Below are 22,556 nucleotides of genomic sequence, written 5' to 3' on the forward strand. Positions count from 1 at the left end.
CTATTAAATTTAAGTAATTATAATTAGTAGTTTTCGTGCACTGAATTGTATTGTACGACATAGAATCTTTAGGATTTGTAACCTGTTCAATATAATCGTATATATTCTACCAGTTTATACACTGGTAGAACCCGTTTGGTTAAATTGAGTTTTATTATAGTTACGTCCCGAGCGTAAGCTGAGGAAGGAGTGTAATAATGTCCATCCGACATCTAGTTTCATGTTTTATGGACGTGCATGACCTATAGAGTACGAAACAATAGGTCTCCCGTTTTTGTTTATCTTTCTACCGTTTGGTCCAGATAATCTTCAAAACTACCGGACTGATTGATGTCAGATTTTAGATGTATAGTCGTGCTTTTAAGTTTAAATATCGTCATTAAAAATGTATCCGTTTATCCCCTCGCAAAAAACTGATATCGTCATCACAAAATTTTGTCGAATAAAATGTTCTGGTTTATGAATCCGTGTTCAACGTTTACCCTAGGCATCTAGATGTTGAGAAAAAAATTGCGGAGCCACATTTTACAATTTAACTTTGAAAATGCAAAACCGAATGCTCTGAAATCTTGCAAACTTTAAGGTAATCAGAAACATTGCGAATCATTAATTAGAATTTATACGTTTATGCCCCCCAGTGATAACGACATCTTATCCATCTCGCCTTAAATTGACATGTGGAAAAAAAATTGAAAGTCCGCGAGAAATTCAAAAATTTGACCTTAGCTGTGATCGTCTAACAAAATGGAACCTACGTTGTTTTTTTTTTGTGGCGGAATGCGTTCAGATGCAAAGTGTGGACCCCAAGGTTGGAAAAGTACCCGTAAATAAAACAGAAAATATATGGAGGACACAAAACGTTTATTCCTCACTGACAAAAAAAAACTGGCCTAACTTTGAATGAAATCAGATTAAACGTTCTGAATCAATCCAAATATTTTAGTATCACAAATTCAATATTAAACAAAGAAAAATCTGAATTAAGGTAACTGAATGTAAATACAGAAGTTATCTTAGAAATTTAAAATTACGGCAGTCAACAAGAGAACAAAATTTTAATACAAAATTAGTCAAAAGGGGGCGTTGTAGCACAAGCTGAGTTTGGGGCTCCTGGTTGTAGCTGTTCTCCCACCCACGAGTGATTCTATTCTATCGGCAAGTACATGCCGGCCAGCACCCCTCTATCTAACGAAGAAACGTGCCGCGTTAACAGGCCGTTACGGTCGCAAACTCGTGGTTGGAAAGCACGGCTATACATAAGCTGACAGCGTCACATCATCTCGATCGCTCCCCTGACTTCTGCATCCTTTTGTGCAGATGGCGCGACCGTCAGCTCGATAAGGAACCGCGCACTCCGCTTCTGCCACGTGTTTCGGTGTTATTTACCTCAGTTCCATGTAAATGTTCACTTTCTATAACTCTGATATTAAACTACACTTGAACAAGTGTTAAAGTTTCAAAAAAGCAATAAACAACATTTAAATTCGCCATACACTCTCGCGAAATTTTAAACAGCAAAGAATTCTTATCTGAGATTTAGATTGAACATCAGACAATTTATATGATGGAAAGATTGATTAATCAACAAAATATTTACATGAAAAAAAGACTAGTAAAAATTTATAAAACAAAAAAAAAACAATCTGGTGTGAAGTAAAACTTGTGCAGATAAAAAGTTACGTGAGGTTAGGAACTGCAGAGCATGAAAATTTAGAAAATTTACGTCCAATTTAAATTATACAACATAGAAAATTACTGAGACTAAAATTGCGAGATATATTTAGAAAAATCGCATGAGGTGAAAAGTTGCAAAGCTAACAGAATTACATAGGTTTAAGATTTGCCACACTTGATCAACAATTCAAACAATGAATTTACATGATGTTAAATTATTCCACACTTTATCAACGATTCAAACAAAGAATTTACATTATGTTAAATTATGCCCTGATCCAAGAGACTGGTTACTTAAAACAATTAGCTTTGAGAGCTTATATCGTGAACTGTACTCAGCTTATCCCAAACAAAACACATGACAAATAAACCCAAAATGGATCCCGCGTCTCGGTGGTATAACTTCCAACGTTGTGAGAAAATATGTCTCGATGATGATATGATTGATAAGAGGGACAACGTTAGGTTAATTTAAGTGCCTTTAATGAATTATTAGCAATCTTGTGTGCGGAATTAAAAAGTGTTGTAATGTAACGCTTAGTATAAGCATCCAGAAACCTTATTCCTAATTTGATAATCAAACTATGAGTGAATTTCATGAAATCTCGTAGCAAGTGCTTTATCTAAACAAACTCCGGACTATTAAATTGTGTTGGAACTAGTTAACGATTAAAATTCTGACATGGACTGTGAATTTACAAACGGTAAAACAAATTACACCACGTGTTCGCGTCGGTCGAAAATTGGCGTTGTCGTCGTTACGATCAATTTTCGTTAAACAAAGGTTTCCTTCTTTTTTTTACTACCAAACCAACTAAACTCAACCTAGCCAGCTTACCGCGTGCTTCTCACACCAACCCTCTCATTAGATACTACCCAGAAATTCCTTAGGAGAGCTACCAATTACCAGAAAAGAACTAAACTTGCACATGGTTGCCTATGTTTAACGATTTTCTTGATTTTTTTTTTTTTCAAATTCAAACTATTCAAATGTGATTTCACGCCGGGTTTTTTTTCAGCGCGAAATTTTAAGTCAAACTTGGTCACCACAATGTAAAATTACACACTCCTGCACTTGTGATTTATGAATCCGTGCCCTTGATATTCAGTTTTATAATATTTTATAATTTAGCTTTGGAAGTGTATCTCAGGTGAGGTTTGGAAATGACATACAAAAGTGAAGTGACATTTTAAAATTCAGTTTTTGAAGAAAGAAAAAATACCCAATAAACACAATTGGGAATGCAGGAATCGAAATCGGAAGTGACATCAAAAACGAGAAAAGTGAATAAGTTTAGACTTCAAGGTGAATTAAGTTAACGTCAGAAAAAAATCTTTTGAGAAAGTGGCAAGAAAAGTCTATAACATTTTGTCCGAGAAGAGCATTACTCTGTAGACAATTTCGTTGTCAAACAGAGATCCAAAAATAGAATTTTGACGAATTTATAGAACACTTCATCTGTAAACATCTTGACTGATTAAGAAAAATAGCTGAAAAGTCAGCCTATCGAGAAAAAACATTGCGAGAAATATCGTAGTAGAAGTACCGTTAGTTAGAAAAAGTTAGCAGCTCTTGTTCTCTCGATCCCCTCTTGTCTCTATCAATTCTTGTCATTTTAAGATTCCTTCTTAAGATATATATATATAAGTAATCACGGATTCTCTGTAATATTACTCGATTAAATATTCGGGACTGAAAGAACATACTTGAATTGGATTTAGTTGAGGCATAGGTACAAATAAGTTTCAGTTTAAAATTAATGAGCATTTATATTTTACTTATATTAAGATAAGTTAGCAAACATTTCAGTTATATTGTTTCGTTGACTGCAGAATGAAGTTGTCTGTATATCTAGAAACTTTTGTATAAATAGCATATTGTTGACTATCGCATCCTCCGCTTGCACCAGGGGGACCAGCATCGACAATTCCCGTTATATAAAACCTGCCATTAAATTTAACCATCAATGGTCCGCCACTGTCGCCTTTACACACTGATTTCCCTACAAAGTAGTGTATGGTAATGATGATATTGAAATCTCACTTGTGTATGTCTGCGTAAACAACACTGTTCTTACCTTCATTCCTATACCCCGCACACATTTTATCGAAAGTAAGGAAATTCGAAAATTGTTCCGGTAGTTCTTTTTGACATTTTTCGTTACTGACTATAGGAACTTGTAATTGTTGCAGTGTATCAGAAGGATTGTCATCCTCTGCAGTGAAACCCCACCCTGTTACCTAAAAGTGTAAATATATAGGTGATTTGGAAAGTTTGTGACAGTTGATTTAACATACATAAGCAGTTAAGTTTTCCGCCTGTGTTAATTCTTTGTCGTATTTTAAACCCCAGTCAACGCAGATTGGTTGAACTCTTGGTGACAGAGTAAAAGGTTTACTCGTGACTAATATAGCAAGACTACCACTATTCATTCGCGAAACACCTTTATACTCCGGGTGAATAATTATATCTTCAAGCTAAAATAACAGATCGGTGTTTTCTGTTTATAAAAGTTTAATTGTATATACCGTGGAACTCTGTACATCTTTAGCATCTTCTCTAGTGTCATTAAAATTACGATAGTATTTGCCGGCAACGACAGTGAATTGTGCTTTTGGACGTGGGGTACTATTGAATTCCGTTACACATTGTGCAGCTAAAAAAAGGCAACCAAGTAGAATTAACACAATTAAATTTGTGTATAAACCTGTTAGAATGATCCTCTGACTAATCAGTGTTCCACTACAGGTGAACACTTTTCCGTCACCTCTATAAATCGCTACGTGCCAAGGGTAATCCCCCTTCTTTGTAGGCTCACCATTCACTATCAGTGGTTGGGCGGTCACATGCTTTTGGCCACACACTGGAACACATTCCGGTGATTTGTGACTCCACTTTCCATTCTGGCACATATGAACCGGATTTTGCGCCAACTGTAGATCTTCGTAGAACGGAGCGCACTCATACTTTACGCTTGTACCATCTGTGGGTTGGTCGCAGTTTTCTGATTCTTTACCATCTACGATACAAGTGGCCTTCACTTGTGGAGTGTTTTTCACAGCAGGACAAGTTTCTATGGTTGCAGGTGTTATCAAAAGTGACATTCAGCAAGAAACGAACTTACTCAAGCATTTTCCAATTTCTGTTGACCATTTTCCATTTTCACAGAGGGATAGAGTACCACCGTCTAGTTTGTAGGTGTTAAAGCAACTGATTTCCAAAAGTGTACCTTCTGGCACAGTTTCTCCTGGTAACTTTAGTTTCGAAGAGGATCCGTATAGTGCGTATTTGCCGAAAGCTGGGTGTTGAGGCAGCTGGCACGAAAATCTGTAAATCAAAAATATATAGTATTTCTTCAGTACTTCACAGAGTCAAATATGGTTCATACTTTTGTACAGAGGGCGTTGTGGTAGGTTTGGGTGTTGTTGGTTGACAGGCTTTAGGATCTTCACTATTGCGACAGTCCGAATCTGGAGAAGTAGTTCTGTAAAAAAATTGAAAAACAGGTTAGTTGGACAAAAGTTCCATGTTATCTTACGCCCTAATTCGTGCTTCTTTTTCTAGTATGAAGCTGTTATAGTCTGACACTTTTTTGTAAAGTGTGTATTGATTAGTGTCACAACCGCCTGTCGGCGCAGACGGATGGGTACTGATAATGCCAGTGACGAAGTATCTGCCATTGTGTTTGGTCACTAAAGGTCCTCCTGCGTCACCAGAGCAAACCGAAGTGTCTAAAATTGAACCGTGTTTACGCAGTTTTTTTGACTAAATCGTTAATTACTTTGGTTAAGATAACCGGCACAGAATGTGTCAGGAGTAACATAGGAACGAAAATCTTCAGGCAGTGCTTTAACGCACTCTTCATTAGTAACAATGGGTACTTGCAAGTTTTGGAGAGTATCAGAGGGCTGAGAATTGGGGAGGGTAAAACCCCATCCACTTACCTAAAAATAAAAAGAGAACGAACTTTTGGTATCATGACGTCTAATAATCGTATTGTACTTACAAATGCTGAAATGTTCTGTGAAGTGCTTTCGTTGATATAGTTTGAACCCCAGTCTACGCATACAGGTTGTACCCTTTGACTAAGAACCAAAGGCTTCTCGGTAACTAAGACAGCAATATCTGCTAAGTAATTGTTCTTAGTACCTACATATTCCAAAGGAATAAATATATCTTGCAACTAAAAAAATCGTGACAAATTTGACACAAAAATTGTGTTTGTTCATACCCCCGAGAATTGAGCTTTAAAGTCAAGAGGGTCGAAATATTCTCGATAAAATTTTCCGACAGCTATACTATAGTCGGTTATTGGTTGCAACTGAGCTTTCCAATTTGTTACGCAGTGCGCAGCTGCAAATCGACAATTGGGTTAATAAATTCCAGAAATAGTGCAACTCACCTGTCAAAATTAACCTTTGACTTATTAGAGCTCCCCCACAAACGAATTGCTTACGGGCTCCATATATACCAACCTGCCACGGGTACTCACCCTGTTTCACAGTATCACCATTGACAATTAGAGTTTGAGGGGTAACAGATTTGAGACCGCACACTGAAAACCTGACTTAAATAAGTCTCAACACAAAAACGAGTTTCATACGTGGAACGCATTCCGGTTTTTTCATATCCCATGAGCCATTTCGACAAACCCGGACTGGATTTTTGGCCAGTTGTATGTCTTCGTAGAAGGGAGCACATTGGTGTTTCGCTATGGTACCATCCGGAGCTTTAGAGCAGTCTTTCATTTCTTTGTCGTTATGACTGCAAGAAATTTGTACAGTATCTGAATTTCGTAGCGGTGGACATGATCCTTGAACAGACAATATAAGTTTCATTTAATATTAAGTAGCAACGAGGTGGTACTTAAGCACTGCCCGATTTCTGCCGCCCACTTGCCATTTTCACAGAGGATAATTTCGGCCCCTTTAAGTGTATAATCTTTTTCACAAGATATTTGGAGCACCGTTCCTAATGACACTTTATTTCCGGGTTTTAAAGTAGAACTAGTTCCAAACAGAGACCATTTGCCGAATAGAGGATGTTCTGGTAATGTACAGAAACTACGAAAATTTCATTGTATTGGAGTTATTTACAAAAAAAGCTTACTTTGGAGCCGGAGTAACAGGTCGGTCGGTACTAACAGGTATTTGGGGTTTTTCTGTCGTTGTGGTAGGTGCCACAGTCGTCGAAGCGGAATTTCTACAGTTCGGGTCATCTTCGCAATCTAAATTCTGTCCCTGCGGCCCGCTTTTTCGAAAGTAACGTAAACAAGAGTTGCAAATGCAGCAATGAGGATGTACTTACGGTTTAAATTTTGCTTCTTTTCCAATGATAAAGGACTCAATGTAGTAGGAGACGCTCGTAAACAAAGAATATTGCTGACTGTCGCATCCACCTTCTTCAGTTGGCGCTTGAGGCGCTAGACTCACGACCCCAATGATGTAGTAGCGGTCTCCATATTTGGACACTAACCCTCCTCCGCTGTCTCCCTTGCATATAGATTGACCTGCATCATTTATTATTTGCGTTTCTCTACATCTCCAAATACTTTACCCTGGTCTAAAAAGCCTGCACACAGTTTATCGTGAGTCAAAAATCTTTGATAATCTTCCGCCAGTTGCTTAACACATTCCTTGGTGTTGATTATGGGTACTCGTAACTCTTTAAGAACCGTTGAGGGATTTTTGTACTCGACAGTGAATCCCCATCCAGTAACCTGTGCAATCAATCAATGTTGTTATAATCAAAACTCAGATACAAATTGACTCACATGCCCGTAGCTTATTTTTTTGGTATCTATTAAAGGTTGATGGTGGTGAGCTCCCCAGTCGACACACACAGGCTGCACACGTGACGAAAGCGAGAATGTTTTTTTCGTAACCAAAATGGCAATGTCGCCAAAGTAATTTTGAATGTCACCTCGGTATTGCGTGGGTACGTACATGTCGTATATCTGAAATTTTTATTTCAAAAATTGTTTATCAACATTTATTAGCTATACTTACGGCTGAAAACTGTGCTTCGTGATAATCTCCCGAATGGTCATATTTACGAAAATATTTTCCAACAGCTACCATGTATGTTTCTTTCGAAAAAAGGTTTCCGTCTGTGTCCGTTATGCAGTGGGCCGCTGCAATTATCGTGTGACTTTTTGTTTAGGTACTCGTTTGAATTTACCTGTTAGGATGACTCTTTGATTTAACAGTGATCCACCACACAATAGTTCTTTATCGGTTACATTGTAGAGAGCCACCTGCCACGGGTACTCCCCTTTTGTGACGTTCTTACCGCTTACAATTAGCGTTGGATCGTGTTGAATGGATTTTTGACCACAAACTGAAGCAACCAAAAATCGTTATAAACACTTTAACAGTGATGTGCGAAATCCGTATTACTTGGAAGACATTCCGGCAGTAAATGGTTCCATTCTCCGTTATAGCACACGTGAGTAGGATATCTTTCCAAACCCTTGTCTTCATAATAATCAGCGCAACGAAATTTTGCGAGAGTACCGTCAAGAGGTTTTTCGCAAACGTCAAGTGTCCTGCCGTTGTAGGTACAGGTTACGGTCATAATTGGAGAACTGTATCTTGAGGAGCAAGTTCCTGTTAAAATTTATTTGTAAAAGGTCGTGGTAATAGCGGTACACTTACGTAAGCATTGTCCAATGTCGCTTGACCATTTTCCATCAAGGCAGATAATGGTTCCGTCGCCATCTAATTTGTAGTCGTCGTTGCAACTTACTTGGATTATTGTTTTTTTGGGTACTACTTGTCCGGGGCGGAATTGTGAGGTGGCTTCGTAGACGTTCCACTTACCATGAGATGGATGCGGAGGTAAATGGCACCTGTCGGGGGAACAGTTCGTAATAGTTTATAAGTGTTTATAATGAACAGAGTATATTAGTTAGTAAACAATTACCCATAGTTAATTTGGCGAGGTTGTCTCACATACGAGTTGTTTACGTATTCACTACTATCACAGTTTTTTACTAAAACAAATAAAAAATCATTACATTTTAACTAAAGTAATATAGTACCTCAAATCCGAATGCATAATGATTCGTCCATAAATTTCAGAAACTTGTTCAGAGATGCTGAAAGTCTTCTTTAGCGTAGAAGTTGCATACAAACAATGAGCATTTAAGTTTACATAACACGATTTTTCCCACACCGTGACGCGTTAACTAGTATGTATTTGAGGTACATTATATACAAAAAGCTGTGTTATCAATGTCAGGGTTGTCATTTTACTTACCAATAATGCACAAACTAAGAACTGTTATCACATTCACACTGTACATTTTCAGTGTGGCGTTTTCACTGCATTACTATGCGAAAACAAAACTTTCTCATTGTAAGAATTTAATTTTTCAATGATAACCCATTCGATTAAGAGGTCGTACCCGCTGATATGAGTACTTCTTTAAAAAGATGTTATGGGTTTCTACTCTTGTTTACGTATGGTTGGCCGCAGTAATTTAAAGAACTTGATAGTTAACAAGACGGTGGAAATCCCGCTACGAAATCAGGTTTGGCGACCTTGAAACTTGGCGCAAATGCAGAAATATTTGGTATTTAAGAGCTTGTGCTTGCATCGCTAGTACCATCTTCGATGACGCGTTGAAGATATATATTTTCAGAGGGAGTGGGGTGATTTTGTGTGTTAGGGGGTTGTTTTACTAGTGCAAATGCTAAGTTTAGCGTGACTTGAAATTGATATTACTGTAAAAGAAAATTATTATATTATTTGTTTTTTAGAAACTGGTGTTACCTTTATGGGGTCTATTTTTTTTTTTTGAAAATTGGTGGAGGAGCCGGGAGATTCGGTTGGCAACATGGGTTACATTTAGTTTGCCTTGAAATTTTTATCAAACACGCCTTTAACATTGTAGAAGATCATTCTTCAATCTTGTATGTTCCCTTACATAAGAACAGGAGAAATTAATTACTGAGTGATGCAGTGCATGAGGAGTATATGAAATGGCATGTATTCAACAAACTAAATCACTGTAACGGAAATGATTACAATATGGCGAAGGTAGTACACAAAATCCATCACACTTACCACGGGTTGTTTATTTAAACCATGAAATTCATAGAACCCGTGTTTTATCTTCTTCCATAAGCCACAGTGTTATTCGTTGTTACGTAGATGCTCAATAGGGTGACCCCAGTTAAACATTTTAAGCGGAATTTAGTTTTGGGTTTTTGATGTAAACTGAGCACTTTCGACGGATTATTTGGTAGTGGGTTTTGTGTCACGAGGCTACGAAGTAGCCAAATACGCACATCCCGATGTGTCAACGAAATCTTCAGTCATTAGTGGCGGACACATTTTTTTTTTTTTCATAAATAGTAGCAGCGAAGGGTGTTAGACTTCTCCGCCTCCTCTTTGCGAGTTTTTATAACCTCATAGCCACTTAGCTCGACTAAAGTGGACAAGGAGCAAACTTTCCTGGCGTTATTACAGAAAATTTTGAATTCAAAACGAGAACATTTTTTGGAGATAATGTTTTATCTGAAAAAGGGATCGAACGATCAGCGAATCTGCCCATCCAAGACACTTGTGGAGCCACTTAATCTCCACAGGTGAGAATTTGTGAAAAGAAATTGTTTTTGTTTTCGTGTAACTTAACTGATTTGGAAAGTATCCAAGAGTTGACGACAAACTTTATTTATATTTTTATTTTTGTATTCCAAAGCGATAATTCAAACTTGTGTTACCTTTAAAAAAATACATCATGTGTGATTAAAATTATTATTTCCAAAAAGATTTGCGCAATTTATAAAATAAAAACAAACAAGGAAAAATGACAGATGTTATATAAGCTCACAGATCAGTAATGGAATAAAAAAATATACGTAGTCTGTTGAGTTTTCAGTCTTTATTAAACCGACCTGTAGAACTTAACTCTTGTACTCGGCTAACTTCGCCAGAATGAAGTTGTTAATGTATTTTGAAACCTGGGTGTAGAGACCATATTGTTGACTATCACAGCCATTTACCAAAAAAGGTGAGGTAGGAGAAAGACTGACGATTCCAGTAACATAATATCTACCGTCATGTTTAAATACCAACCCTCCACCACTATCGCCTTTGCACACTGACGTTCCTTAAATGGTAAAAATAGAACAAAATTCTTAGCAAACGGTCAAAAAAGTACCCTTTTCCAAGTATCCTGCACACATTTTGTCATACGTGAGATATATGTCGTAGTCTTCTGGCAAGTTGGTTTGACAATCGGAAAGAGAAACTGACGGAACTTTTAGTTCTTTCAAAACTTCCGAAGGTGCGTTGTTTTCTATAGTGAAACCCCAGCCAGTCACCTAGTGATACATATCAATAATACTCATTTAAACACTAAAGATTTTCACGCTTACGTAGCCGTAGGTGTTGTCTTTCACGTGGTAATTTTGACCTCTGTCTAAACACACGGGTTGAACTCTTCGTGAAAGTGTAAAGATTTTTTTGGACACTAATATGGCGATATCTCCAAGGTAGTTTTGAATATTTCCTTTATACTGATCGGCGACAAACATACCATACAACTAAAAAAAAAGTTGAGGAAACATTAAAATTAATCAAAACAGAGACATACCTCCGAAAATTGTGCTTCGTTGTAATCTCGACTATCGTCAAAGGCTCTGTAGTACTTTCCAACAGCTACTACATAATCTTCTTTGGAAAGCATGACTCCTTTTTCATCCGTGATACAATGCGCCGCTGCAATTATAAAAAAGAATCGATAGAGGGAAAAAGTACTTTCAGTTTTGCTTACCTGAAAGAATGACTCTTTGGCTTAAGAGCGACCCGCCACATATAAGATCCTTGCTCCGTTTGTTATACAAAGCCACTTGCCATGGGTAATCCCCTTTGGCCACATCAGTTCCGTTAACGATTAGCTTAGTCGGTTCGACTGTTTTTTGACCACACACTGGAAACACAATAAATTACCAAACTAAGTATGAATAATTTATTTGAACGCTTCTACATGTTAAGGAAGGACACCACGATCGGAGTTGAGTGACTTATTAATACTATTAGGTACGACATTAATATTTATGTATAAATTAATTACGATAGGAACCTGACCTGGCACACAGTGAGGTTCGGGTTGATCCCATTCTCCATCTTGGCAAATGTGCACAGGTTTTGTTTTCAGTGCGAGATCCTCATAAAACGGAGCACACTTAAACTTCGCAAGAGTACCTTCAACAGCATCTGTGCAATTTTCCGTTTCTTTGTCGTTATAACTGCATGTTACACGTACAGTTGAGGAACTTAATCTAGGCTTACACGCTTCTGCAAAGACATCGTATAAATAAAAAATAACTTTTGAGATGTTATAATTACTCAAACAACGTCCAATTTCGGAAGACCATGTGCCATTGTCACAAAACACCGCCTTTTGACCATCTAACTTGTACCTGTTTTGACATTCCACCCTTAAAGTCGTTCCTGGATTTACTGACATTCCGGGAGAATATCTAGCAGCGTTTGCTGACACAATCGCCCATTTTCCAAATTCTGGATACTGTGGCAAAACGCAGCTACCCCTAAAACGAAGCTATGTACACAATGTCTTAACAAGCTTCTCTCGTACTTGACTCCTGGAGATGGTCTGGGAGGAACAGGGGCCGGTGTCACGGGTGGGGCCACCGTCGAATTCTTACAAATGGCGGGATCTTCATCCGAGCCGTCGAAACATTCAACAACTCCATTGCACTCAGCTAAACGCTTAACACAAGCTCCATATTTGCACCTGTGAGTGAATCCCGGACACTTCACGTTCCAACACGTAGCCCTTATTTCGTCCGAATGGTCATCACATTCCGCTTTACCATCGCATTTATTGTCTTGGTCGATGCACTGACCTGAGCTACATCTAAACTCACCCTCTCTGAAAGTTTGGTTTCAGCTGAAGATTTTTTTTAATTGGTTATAGTTACTTGCACTCTGGTGTCTCTTGATCGGTTTTCCTACAGTTGGGTGTATTTTCATCGGAACCATCTCGGCAGTCATTTTTACCGTCACATTCCAAGTTTTTGTTGATGCAGGCGCCGTATTTACAGGTAAACAAATAATCAGGACACCTGTATTGATTGATTTGGTGAGTATGGTACGGGGTACTGATCGTACTAACTTACTTTATTCTATGGCAAGCATTGCTTTCGTCGCTAGCGTCATTGCAGTCGACGGTACCATCGCACTCTTTGTCTTCGTCGATGCATTCGCCAGATTTACAGGCGAAATTTGGTCTAGGAGGTCATTTAAACGCATTATTGTGAATGTAACAGTTACGATTTAAGTGTGTTTTGTGATGACTGCCGGGTACAGGAAAGTACCGATTAGGTGAACGTTTACGTCAATCAACTCTGTGGAAACGTTCGGCGTCACGTAATTCTCTCCGTTGCGATTTTATTTTGTGAAAAATGATTCAACGAACATCAAAAACTACACTTTTTTAAATTTTTTGTGCATGGACGAATTGAAGTAAACTTGGTTTAAGTAAAAAATGTACTTACTTTCTGCAATTTCCCCGATTGGCTTGGCGACGTACCCTTGTGTAGTTACTACTTGGAGAAAAATCTATACCATCTACTATTTGGATAACTGAAACATGGTAATTTCGTAATTAAAACATTTTAATCTCCGAAAATGCATGTAAAGGTTAGTGTGGAGATCGTGACCTCGAAACATTGCTTGTTTACTTCTACTTACCAGCAAAACTCAAACAAATCACCTGTAATAATGTTCTTGCATTGCACATTTTTTAACTAAAGTATTTGCTGCGTACTAACTTCTGTCTTTTTCACGGATTTGATTAAAACATTATTATTTTTTAGTAATTTTAACATTTAAACTGACCCACAGAAGAGGTCGCATGAGTTTATCGTTGTTAACAGAACTCGTTGGTGAAAACCTGATAGTGTTTCTCGCTTCTTTGGTCGTACTACGAACTGGAATTCCCGTCGCATCAGTGGACTACTTGGAATCTTTCATGGCGTTGAGATTTAGTGATTATTTGAACAATTTTTTTTAGGTTTGATTATTAAGTAGTAATTAATTAGGTACTACTTAAGTAAATATTAATGTGTTGTTGAGTAGGTATTCCATTAATAATTGTTTTGGTTTTTACAATTTATTTATATATGAATATATAAATTCAGACATAGCCTACAACTAATCTGTTTATGCGTAAACAGTAATTCCCACTGTCCCGTTTGGTTTAACAGTAATTAAACCACTATATACATATTTGGTTTGATTATTCATTATTAACCAAATTTAGAACATTTTCTCCTTTTTTTTAAATAAAATTCTAAATTATAATGTTTTCACCTAAGTTTTTGCAACATTATGTAATAAGTAAAATCACGTGTGAAAAGTCAAGGGAATGTGACTTATGTATTATGTGGAAGTGAGGAAGAATGTCACAACCTGAGTAAGATTCGAACGCACTTCTCCCACTTGCTAGGCGAAGATCTTGACCACTAGACTATCAGGTGGCGTCATTATCTTTCCTTCTACTTATATTGTGCCCCCAGAGTACTCCCGTCCCCAGCGACAGCGCAGTCGAGCTGGAGTACGAAGGATACGGTAGCTGGGAAGAACGTTCAAGATTCGATTTTACTGAAGCAAATTAATTTTTACTTCCCGAACTAAGCAAAGGAAGTATTGTAATCGAGTCCGTCGGCCGACTCTCTACTTTTTCATTTTCTCGACCTATCATGACCCCAGAGGACGAAGAAATAGGTCTCCCGTTTCCGTCTGTCTCTCTGTCCATCTGTCTGTCCGTCTGCCTGCCGTCCCGGATTTTTATTAGACTCTCCGAAAGTACTGAGCCGATTGTTGTCAAATTTTGTATTTATATTAGGTATATCATGTAGATGGTAAAACGATAACCAAAATTTGTCTAATCATCCCCACCACTAATGTGATGACGTCACTTCAAAATTGTACATAGTAAATGGGTTTTAAATTGTATCAAATGACATAGTTTTGCACATGTAGTTTATGATTTCGAATTAAGATTTTACTTGAGATCTCCAACTGAAAATTTTGACGATTTTTGAGATAATAAACATAAAATTTCAAACTAGGTCACTTATTTTTTTAGGGCAGCTAAATAAATCATGGCATTTGAGGTCCCTAACAACGATCAATTTTCAAAATTTATAAAATTTTTGACGAATTTTTGGAAAAATAAAAAAAAATAGACGTATCTGTGACATGTTCTCAGACTGATGTTGTTTAGAAAGTCCAGAAGTGTTATTTTTTTACTTCCACAACGTCATGATGAGCAAACAGTTTTTAAGATTTCTAAAATTTTGACGAATTTTTGAAAACTTAAATTAAAAATTAGACGTATCTGGGGTACGCACATCTTTTCACACTGATGTTGTTTAGAAAATCCAGAAGTATTATTTTTTTCCACGATCTCCAATTTCAAGAAAATATTTAATGTATTTTTTTTAAGAGAAAATTAGTTTTTCTTTTTATAAAAAAATATTAAAATGTTTAACAACGTCAAAAATTCGAATATACAAGAAACCAATGATTATATTAGTTTTTTTTTTCAGTAAAGAACTTTTGTTTGGGAAAATTTTATGGAGTCGAGTTTTCATTTTTGTCAAAAGCAACCAATTAAAAATGGGTGGGGGGGCGGGGAGCCTTTATTTTTTTCTAGGAAATATCTTCTTGGAAGTTGAGTTTTTATAGATGTGTCTGATCTGCAAATAATTTGCTTACGACGAAGATAAAAACGGTGTAGACATTTTTTTTTTTTTGGTACTTGACCTCCAACTGAAATTTTGACGATCTTTGATATGATCAACATGAGATTTCAAACCATATATTTCATTTTTTAGTATGAACAGTGTTTATCTAATTACAATTTAACATTTGAGGTTCGTAACAACAAACAGTTTTCAAGATTTCTAAAATTTTGACGAATTTTTAAAAACTTAAATTAAAAATTAGACGTATCTGGGGCACGCACATCTTTTCACCTGATGTTTAAGAAATCCAGAAGTGTTATTTTTTTCCAATAACAACCTGAAGATCTCCACTTTCAAGAAAATATTTAATGTTATTTTTTTTAAGAGAAGATTAGTTTTTCTTTTTATAAAAAATATTGAAATGTCTAACAAGGTCAAAAATTCGAATATACAAGGAAGCAATAATTATATTAAGTTTTTTTTCAGTAAGGAACTTTTGTCTGGGAAAATTTTATGGAGTCGAGTTTTCATTTTTGTCATAAGCAACCAATTAAAAATGGGTGGGAGGGCGGGGAGCCTTTATTTTTTTCTAGGAAATATCTTCTTGGAAGTTGAGTCTTTATAGATGTGTCTGATCTGGAAATAATTTGCTTACGACGAAGATAAAAACGGTGTAGACATTTTTTTTTGGTACTTGACCTCCAACTGAAATTTTGACAATTTTTGATATAATATCAACATGAGATTTTTTTATTGGAAAGAAAATCAAAATTAATAACATTTTGAGATTTAGTTTGGAATCTGCAAAACCCAATGCTTTGAAATCTTGCAGATGATTTACAGTTATGATAAGCATGCTAAGTTTTTATTCAAAATATATTTACTTGTCTCCTCCAAAAAATTGATGACGTCACCTCAAAAGTTTAATGAGAAAAAAAAACATAATAGGCATGCCGTCGTCACGTTTCCGACAGCGAGGCATTACTGTCTAAACTCTTGTATCCATTTTTTTTTGTGATAACGGAGGTACTTGAAATTTTATAGAAATGATATTTCTATGCGATATTTTATATTATTTATCGGGGTGAATTTGCCCATATTGGTGTAACACCTAACATATTTTTGTATTTTGAAAGTAAGGCCCCAGGTTTGACACACTTGTGAATCTGATTTTGAAATGTTTTTAGTGAGATTTGTTTTGCTATTGAAATATATAATTATTGTAGCGATGTAAATGTTTATTTAAAACACGTGTTAGAAATTCACTGATTCAGTCTTAATATTTTTGGAATAGTAAATTGATGTATTCAAAATTTAATTTTAAACATTGAGCAATTTCAAGTTGTTAAGAGTTGAGAGTCATCGTAGATTTGAAGAAGGAGGGATATTGTATGCTTATTTTGTGTTATCCTTTCTGTTCTACGACTTGAGTTTTGAACATTTATTCTCGGACACTCCTCTCACAGCGAAGTGTGTGCCAAAATGACATTATTATGCTTTCGACCGTATTACTACGAACTTGATGTGTTTGTATTTATCTATGGGGATTTTGGTTGTTTGGTCCACGATGTAATCTTGATTAATTCAGTTTGGTTTACTGCATTTAACATCCTGTAAATTCTTTGTTGTGTAAAATTCTTAACATAAGTGTGGAGCTGCGGTTAGAAAGAAGAAACAGAAAGGCGAGGGACTGTCGCCGCCACCGTTGCTCGTTCCCCCATTTTCGTCATTACTTAGTTAGTGTTATTTAAGTTTTGTTTTCTTTGTTCCATTGACCAGATTTGTCACACGCCACTATAATAACTTTGGTATTGCCATCCACTCACTTTAGATAAGATGTTGCGAACTGGAGAATTGTGTTAATTTCACGTCAAGCTGTACTTATGTGATTAAAAATTTGTCATTTAGTTTTTGAAAAGTACTAGGACTATTTTTGATAAGAGCCCGTTCCGCAATTTAAAAATAATAATAGGGTTCCATCTTGTAGACGATCACAGCCTATTTTTTTTTAACTTTTCGCGAGCTTGTCCCAATTTTGGGAAAATATTTGGATGATCACACCATAAAAGGACTTTTTCTACGTCTTTGGGTTATGAGTTTGTGGCGACATAATAATAAGTAGTAGTAAGCGAAGAAAGGTAAGCGGCGTCGTGGTCTAGTGGTCAGAATACGTGCCCGATAAGCGGGGGGCGTGTAGTTCGATTCCCACCGAGACAGCAACATTTTTCTTCGCTTACCTACAAGTTTGGGCGTGGGGGAACATCTCTTGAACACGCACAAAGATCTGGAGGTCCACAAACTGTCGCCATAAATCAGTGACAAAATTTATAATATGTTTTTGGTCAATTGACGAATGAACGAGAAAAAAAGGTATGTTATCATTATCACTTGGAAGGCTGTGTCTTGTCTGTCTACTTGTCTGTGGCATTTAATTTAGTGAATTTTGTATTTGTTTGTCATTTATTGTTTCTGTATCTCTTTAGTCACCTTTTTTTATACATCAAAAAAACAGCCAATTTAAAAATTATTTTGTTTGCCTCAATATCCTTCAAAGTTATTGGCACGTTTGAAGGTTGTGGGACTTTTTGTTTTTTTTGTGTCAGTAAGCAATTTAGACGGTTTCAAATTGGGAAATTAGTTTCGTTAGGGAAATCCCCTTTGGTTACATCAATTCTATTAACAATGAAAGTTAGCTTATCGGTTCAACAATTTTTTGATCAAACACTGATGGTAATGTTATAAATTACCAAAATAAATGCACATTATTTATTTAAACGTTTCTACATATTAGGGAAAGGCAACACGGTCCGAGTCAATTGAGCTACTACTATTAGGTACCATATTAACATTTACGTATACATTAATTACGATAGGAATCTGACCACCTGGTACACAGTGAGGTTCGGGTTGATCCCATTCACCATTTTGACAAATATGTACAGGTTTAGTTCTCAGCGCAGGGTCTTCATAGTGTGGAGCACACTTAAACTTCGCAAGAGTACCTTCAATAGCATCCGTACAATTCTCCGTTTCTTTGTTTTTGTACATACAAGTTACACGTACAGTTGAGGAGCTTATTCTAGGTTTACACGCTTCTGCAAAGATAACATATTAACAAAAAATAAACTTTGGTATGGTATGATAACTTAAACATCGCGCGATGTTGGAAGACCATGTGCCATTGTTGCAATATACCACCTTTTGACCGTCTGATTTGTATCTGTCTTGACATTCCACTTCTAAAATCGTTCCTGTATCTACTGGCATTCCTGGTGAAAATCTAGCAGAGTTTGGTGATACAATCGTCCATTTTCCAAATTCTGGAAATTGTGGCAAAACGCAGCTACCCCTAAAACGAAGCCATTTAAGCAATGTTTTAAGAAGTGGCTGCCGTACTTGACTCCTGGAGGTAGGGGTGGTTTCACTGGAGTTATGGCACAAATGTTGGGATCTTCATCCGACCCGTCGAAACATTCAACAATTCCATTGCACTCAGCATTGCTATTAGCACATGCTCCATACTTGCATTGGTAAGTGAATCTTGGACACTTTATGTGCCAACAGGCAGCTTCAGTTTCATCTGACTGGTCATCACATTCCGCTCTACCATCGCATGCATAATCTTGGTCGATGCACTGACCCGACCTACACTTAAACTCACCCGTTCTGAAAGTTTTGTTTCAGCTGCAGATTTTTTTAAGTATAGATCAAATGTACCTGCATTCTGGAGTCACCTGATAGGTTGTCCTACAGTTGAATGTATTTTCATCGGAACCATCCCGGCAGTCTGCCTTACCATCACATTCCAAATTTTTGTTGATGCAGGCGCCGTAATCACAAGTGAACACGAACCCAGGACATCTGCATTGATTTGATGAACATGGAGCGAAGTACCAATACTGCGAACTTACCTTAATCTGCGACAAGCATCACTCTCGTCACTAGCGTCAGCGCAGTCGACGGCACCATCGCACTCTTTGTCTTCGTGGATACATTCACCAGATTTACAGGCGAAATTTGATCTAGGTCATTTAAACGTATTATTGTGGATGCAGTATACGATTAACAGATGTATTTTGTGATGGCGGCCGGATCCAGGAAAGTACCGATTAATGTCAATCAACTCACGTATTTTTCTCAGTTGCGATTTCATTTTGTTGTTCTAAGTAAAATATGTAGGTACTTACTCTTGGCAATTTCCCCGATTGGCTTGGCGACGTACTCTTGTATAGTTACTGCTTGGAGAAAAATCGATACCTTCAACTACTTGAATAACTGAAAGATGTTGATTTCGTAATTAAAACTGTTTCTACTTCGAAAATTCATGTAAAGGTTAGTATGCAGATCGTTATCTCTAAACACTGCTTGTTTACTTACCGACAAAGCTTAAACAAATGACCTGTAATATAGTTCCTGCATTGCACATTTTTTACTTAAGTATTTTCTGCGTACTAGCTTTCTGTCCTTTTCATTGATTTGTTTAACACATTACCAGTTTTATTAATTTCAACATTTAAACTGACCCACAGGAGAGGTCGCAAGAGTTTATCGTTGTTAACAGATCTCGTTGGTTAAAACTTCAGAAGTGTTTCGCGCATCTTTGGATGTACCTACTATAAACTGGAATTCCCACTGCATCACTGGATTATTCAGGATATTTCACGACTTTTAAGGTTTGGAGAGTGTTGTTTAACAAGATTGAAGAACTATTTATAATTATTGTGTATGTTAAGTAATGGTTGATTAAATTTTCGGAGTTTTTGCGATATTATTTAAATAGCATCTAGTAAAATGATGTAGACATCTATAAATACAACTGTCGTAATGGTAGGTTAGTAGGATCTGCCTTATAATATGATTTATTGTTTTATAAGCCACTGCTTTAGGCGAGTTTAATTTACATGTATAAATATTTTCGATGTATTGTAATGTTTTTTTTTTTTGGTTTTTTATTTTCATATTTTCTCCACTGTTACAATTACCTACGTTAATAAAATAAAACAAGACTGTTTTTTTTTCAGAGTCTTGCCAAGTATGTAATTTTAATATAGTTTTGTGCCATTGTGTTATTCTAAATTCAAAGGGCTAAGTTTGAATTTATGACTAGTTTTTCTCTAGTATGTAAATATGCGAACTTATTTGAATAATTTTGTACACAAATATCTAGTATAATAATTTTTTATATTATGTCATATTTTTGTTAATGTATATTCATGAGGCAATATGCATGTACCTCCAATAGGTATAATGTATTATAGCACAAAATGTATAAAACGGTACCTACACAATACATTCTAAGGGTTCGCATTTGTTTATTGCTTTTAATTCAGTTTTTGGTAACAGGTATTTAAATACAATGAGCTTACATACTTTAAATAGCGAATTCAGTCTCAAACGATTTTGCATTAAAAGTTTATGTTTTCGACTTCCCCATTTTTTTATATTTGCTTTGCAACATATGTATTTAAGACCCAAGAATTTGCTAAATTTTCGTACTATATTGAACTTTTTAAAATTGTTGTGTAAGTACTTGCTATCTGTATGCTTGTTCGTTTCCAATTCCCGTAAACTTACCTGTGCGGGATTCGAACCCACGTTTCCCACTATCGGACGGGTATCCTATCTAGTAGACCATCAGGTGTCGTGATTATCTTTCTTAACTTTTGACTTTACATTGTGTCGCTACAACGTACTTAATTTTCTGATATACTACGAAATACTGTATTGAATGTCTGCAAAGAACTTATAAGTAAAGGAGTAAAAATATGAGGAACAAGGAGATGATGCTAGTGGGTATACTGTGACTGACAGCAAAGCTTTTAGAAAGTGAGTATTTTATTACTTTGCGGAATTACGTCTTAATTTCGCGCGAATAATTTGAATTTGAAAAAAAAATTAACTAAGAAAATCCTTAACACAGGCAACCATGTGCAAGTTTAGTTCTTTTTCTGGTAGTTGGTAGCTCTTCTAGGGAATTTCTGGGTAATATCTGGTAAGAGGGTTGGTAAAAGTTGGCTTGCTTGGTATAGGGTTGAGATGCGGGACTGTTGATTGTTTGGTGTAAGTGAAAGCACGCTGTAAGGAAGCTAGATTAAGTTTAGTTGGTTTGGTAGTTACTAAAAAGGGGGAGCCTTTGTTTAACGAAAATTAGTCGAACCGATTGACACAGTTCATGTTAGGATTTTAATCGTTACTGGTTCTAACAGAACTTAACAGTCATATAAAACACGTGCGAAAATATTTTATAAGATTCACTTAGTCAGGACTCATTCTTTGTTTATCAAGTTATAAATAAGGTTTCTAGATGCTTATACTTAAGTGTCACATTATAACACTTCTTAATTCCTCATACACGATTGCTAATAGTTCATTTATGGCAGTTAAATGAACGTAACGTCCCACTCTAGGAAAAATGACCGTGGAAAGTGCGATAGAATTCATAACATCGTGCACTGAGGGACGGTGGCATTAATTAATTTTTTCCCCTTAGGCAGTTATCATTTGGACATCATCGAGACGTATTTCTTGCGATGTGGGAAATTACACCACCGAGACGTAATTATCGCGACGAGGGATGCATTTTGTGTTTATTTACCATGTGTTTGTTTGGGATAAGCTGCGGACAGTTCACGATATAAACTGTCAAAGCTAATTGTTCTAAGTAACCAGTCACTTGGATCAAGGTATAATTTAACATCATGTAAATTGTTAGTTTGAATCCTTGATAAAGTGTGGTATAATTTAACATAATGTAAATTCATTGTTTGAATTGATGATAAAGTGTGGCAAATCTTAAACCCATGTAATTTTGTTAGCTTTGCAATTTTTCACCTCATGCAATTTTTCTCTATGTCACAATTTTATCTTCAGCAACTTTCTTTGTTGTATAATTTAACTTGAACCAGTGACTATGTATTTAACATCTATACTCACTGCTTGAACGTAAAGTTTTATGCTCTGCAGTTCCTAACCTCATGTAATTTTTTTATCTGCACAAGTTTTACTTCACACCAGATCTTTTTTGTTTTTATAAATCTTTGTTAGTTTTTTCCATGTAAATATTTTGTTGATTAATGTTTCCATCATATAAATTGTGTTTTTGAAACTTTAACACTTGTTCAGTTGTCGTTTAATATCAGAGATACAGAAAGTGA

General features: G+C 36.3%; 3 protein-coding genes across 3 annotated transcripts; all 3 read right to left on the reverse strand.

Moving 5' to 3' along the window:
- Positions 1–3,424: 3,424 nt before the first annotated feature.
- On the reverse strand, positions 3,425–9,163 carry LOC135127072 (uncharacterized). Its single transcript, XM_064053387.1, has 24 exons — positions 8,936–9,163; positions 8,600–8,669; positions 8,332–8,525; positions 8,074–8,283; positions 7,856–8,014; positions 7,684–7,808; positions 7,449–7,631; positions 7,232–7,394; positions 6,983–7,184; positions 6,785–6,925; positions 6,542–6,738; positions 6,279–6,488; positions 6,078–6,230; positions 5,907–6,028; positions 5,682–5,858; positions 5,457–5,619; positions 5,214–5,406; positions 5,064–5,159; positions 4,800–5,002; positions 4,383–4,748; positions 4,204–4,331; positions 3,973–4,152; positions 3,753–3,915; positions 3,425–3,677 (listed from the first exon to the last, which is right to left on the reverse strand). The coding sequence occupies exons 1-24, from the start codon at positions 8,979–8,981 to the stop codon at positions 3,481–3,483; spliced, it is 4,041 nt and encodes a 1,346-aa protein (XP_063909457.1). The 5' UTR covers positions 8,982–9,163; the 3' UTR covers positions 3,425–3,480.
- Positions 9,164–10,424: 1,261 nt separating this feature from the next.
- On the reverse strand, positions 10,425–13,657 carry LOC135127073 (modular serine protease-like). The gene is made up of 12 exons (XM_064053388.1): positions 13,403–13,657; positions 13,207–13,294; positions 12,829–12,939; positions 12,631–12,774; positions 12,285–12,581; positions 12,035–12,237; positions 11,774–11,983; positions 11,460–11,615; positions 11,280–11,404; positions 11,062–11,229; positions 10,845–11,007; positions 10,425–10,793 (listed from the first exon to the last, which is right to left on the reverse strand). The coding sequence occupies exons 1-12, from the start codon at positions 13,449–13,451 to the stop codon at positions 10,588–10,590; spliced, it is 1,920 nt and encodes a 639-aa protein (XP_063909458.1). The 5' UTR covers positions 13,452–13,657; the 3' UTR covers positions 10,425–10,587.
- Positions 13,658–18,154: 4,497 nt separating this feature from the next.
- LOC135127077 (modular serine protease-like) lies at positions 18,155–19,979 on the reverse strand. Its single transcript, XM_064053391.1, has 7 exons — positions 19,780–19,979; positions 19,590–19,677; positions 19,314–19,424; positions 19,120–19,263; positions 18,799–19,068; positions 18,549–18,751; positions 18,155–18,497 (listed from the first exon to the last, which is right to left on the reverse strand). The coding sequence occupies exons 1-7, from the start codon at positions 19,826–19,828 to the stop codon at positions 18,190–18,192; spliced, it is 1,173 nt and encodes a 390-aa protein (XP_063909461.1). The 5' UTR covers positions 19,829–19,979; the 3' UTR covers positions 18,155–18,189.
- Between the last annotated feature and the right edge of the window lie 2,577 nt (positions 19,980–22,556).

Source organism: Zophobas morio, unplaced genomic scaffold, assembly GCF_036711695.1.
Source record: "Zophobas morio isolate AGI-343-1 ecotype UQ-CSIRO unplaced genomic scaffold, CSIRO_AGI_Zmor_V1 ptg000011l, whole genome shotgun sequence".
In the NCBI taxonomy this organism is placed as follows: Eukaryota; Metazoa; Arthropoda; class Insecta; order Coleoptera; family Tenebrionidae; genus Zophobas; species Zophobas morio.

Bases quoted from the DNA above. Each gene is read 5' to 3' on its own strand.
- LOC135127072 (XM_064053387.1), bottom strand. From the start codon at position 8,981: ATGTACAGTGTGAATGTGATAACAGTTCTTAGTTTGTGCATTATTG. The intron at 8,526-8,599 runs GTAATTGTTTAC...TTCCCCCGACAG, and splicing joins CCTCGCCAAATTAACTATGG to GTGCCATTTACCTCCGCATC. The intron at 8,015-8,073 runs GTAATACGGATT...TGGTTGCTTCAG, and splicing joins ACTGCCGGAATGTCTTCCAA to TTTGTGGTCAAAAATCCATT.
- LOC135127077 (XM_064053391.1), bottom strand. From the start codon at position 19,828: ATGTGCAATGCAGGAACTATATTACAGGTCATTTGTTTAAGCTTTGTC. The intron at 19,425-19,589 runs GTAAGTACCTAC...TAAATGACCTAG, and splicing joins AATCGGGGAAATTGCCAAGA to ATCAAATTTCGCCTGTAAAT. The intron at 19,264-19,313 runs GTAAGTTCGCAG...AAATCAATGCAG, and splicing joins GATGCTTGTCGCAGATTAAG to ATGTCCTGGGTTCGTGTTCA.
- LOC135127073 (XM_064053388.1), bottom strand. From the start codon at position 13,451: ATGTGCAATGCAAGAACATTATTACAGGTGATTTGTTTGAGTTTTGCT. The intron at 11,616-11,773 runs GTCAGGTTCCTA...TTGTGTTTCCAG, and splicing joins CGAACCTCACTGTGTGCCAG to TGTGTGGTCAAAAAACAGTC. The intron at 10,794-10,844 runs GTACTTTTTTGA...TTACCATTTAAG, and splicing joins TGCAGGATACTTGGAAAAGG to GAACGTCAGTGTGCAAAGGC.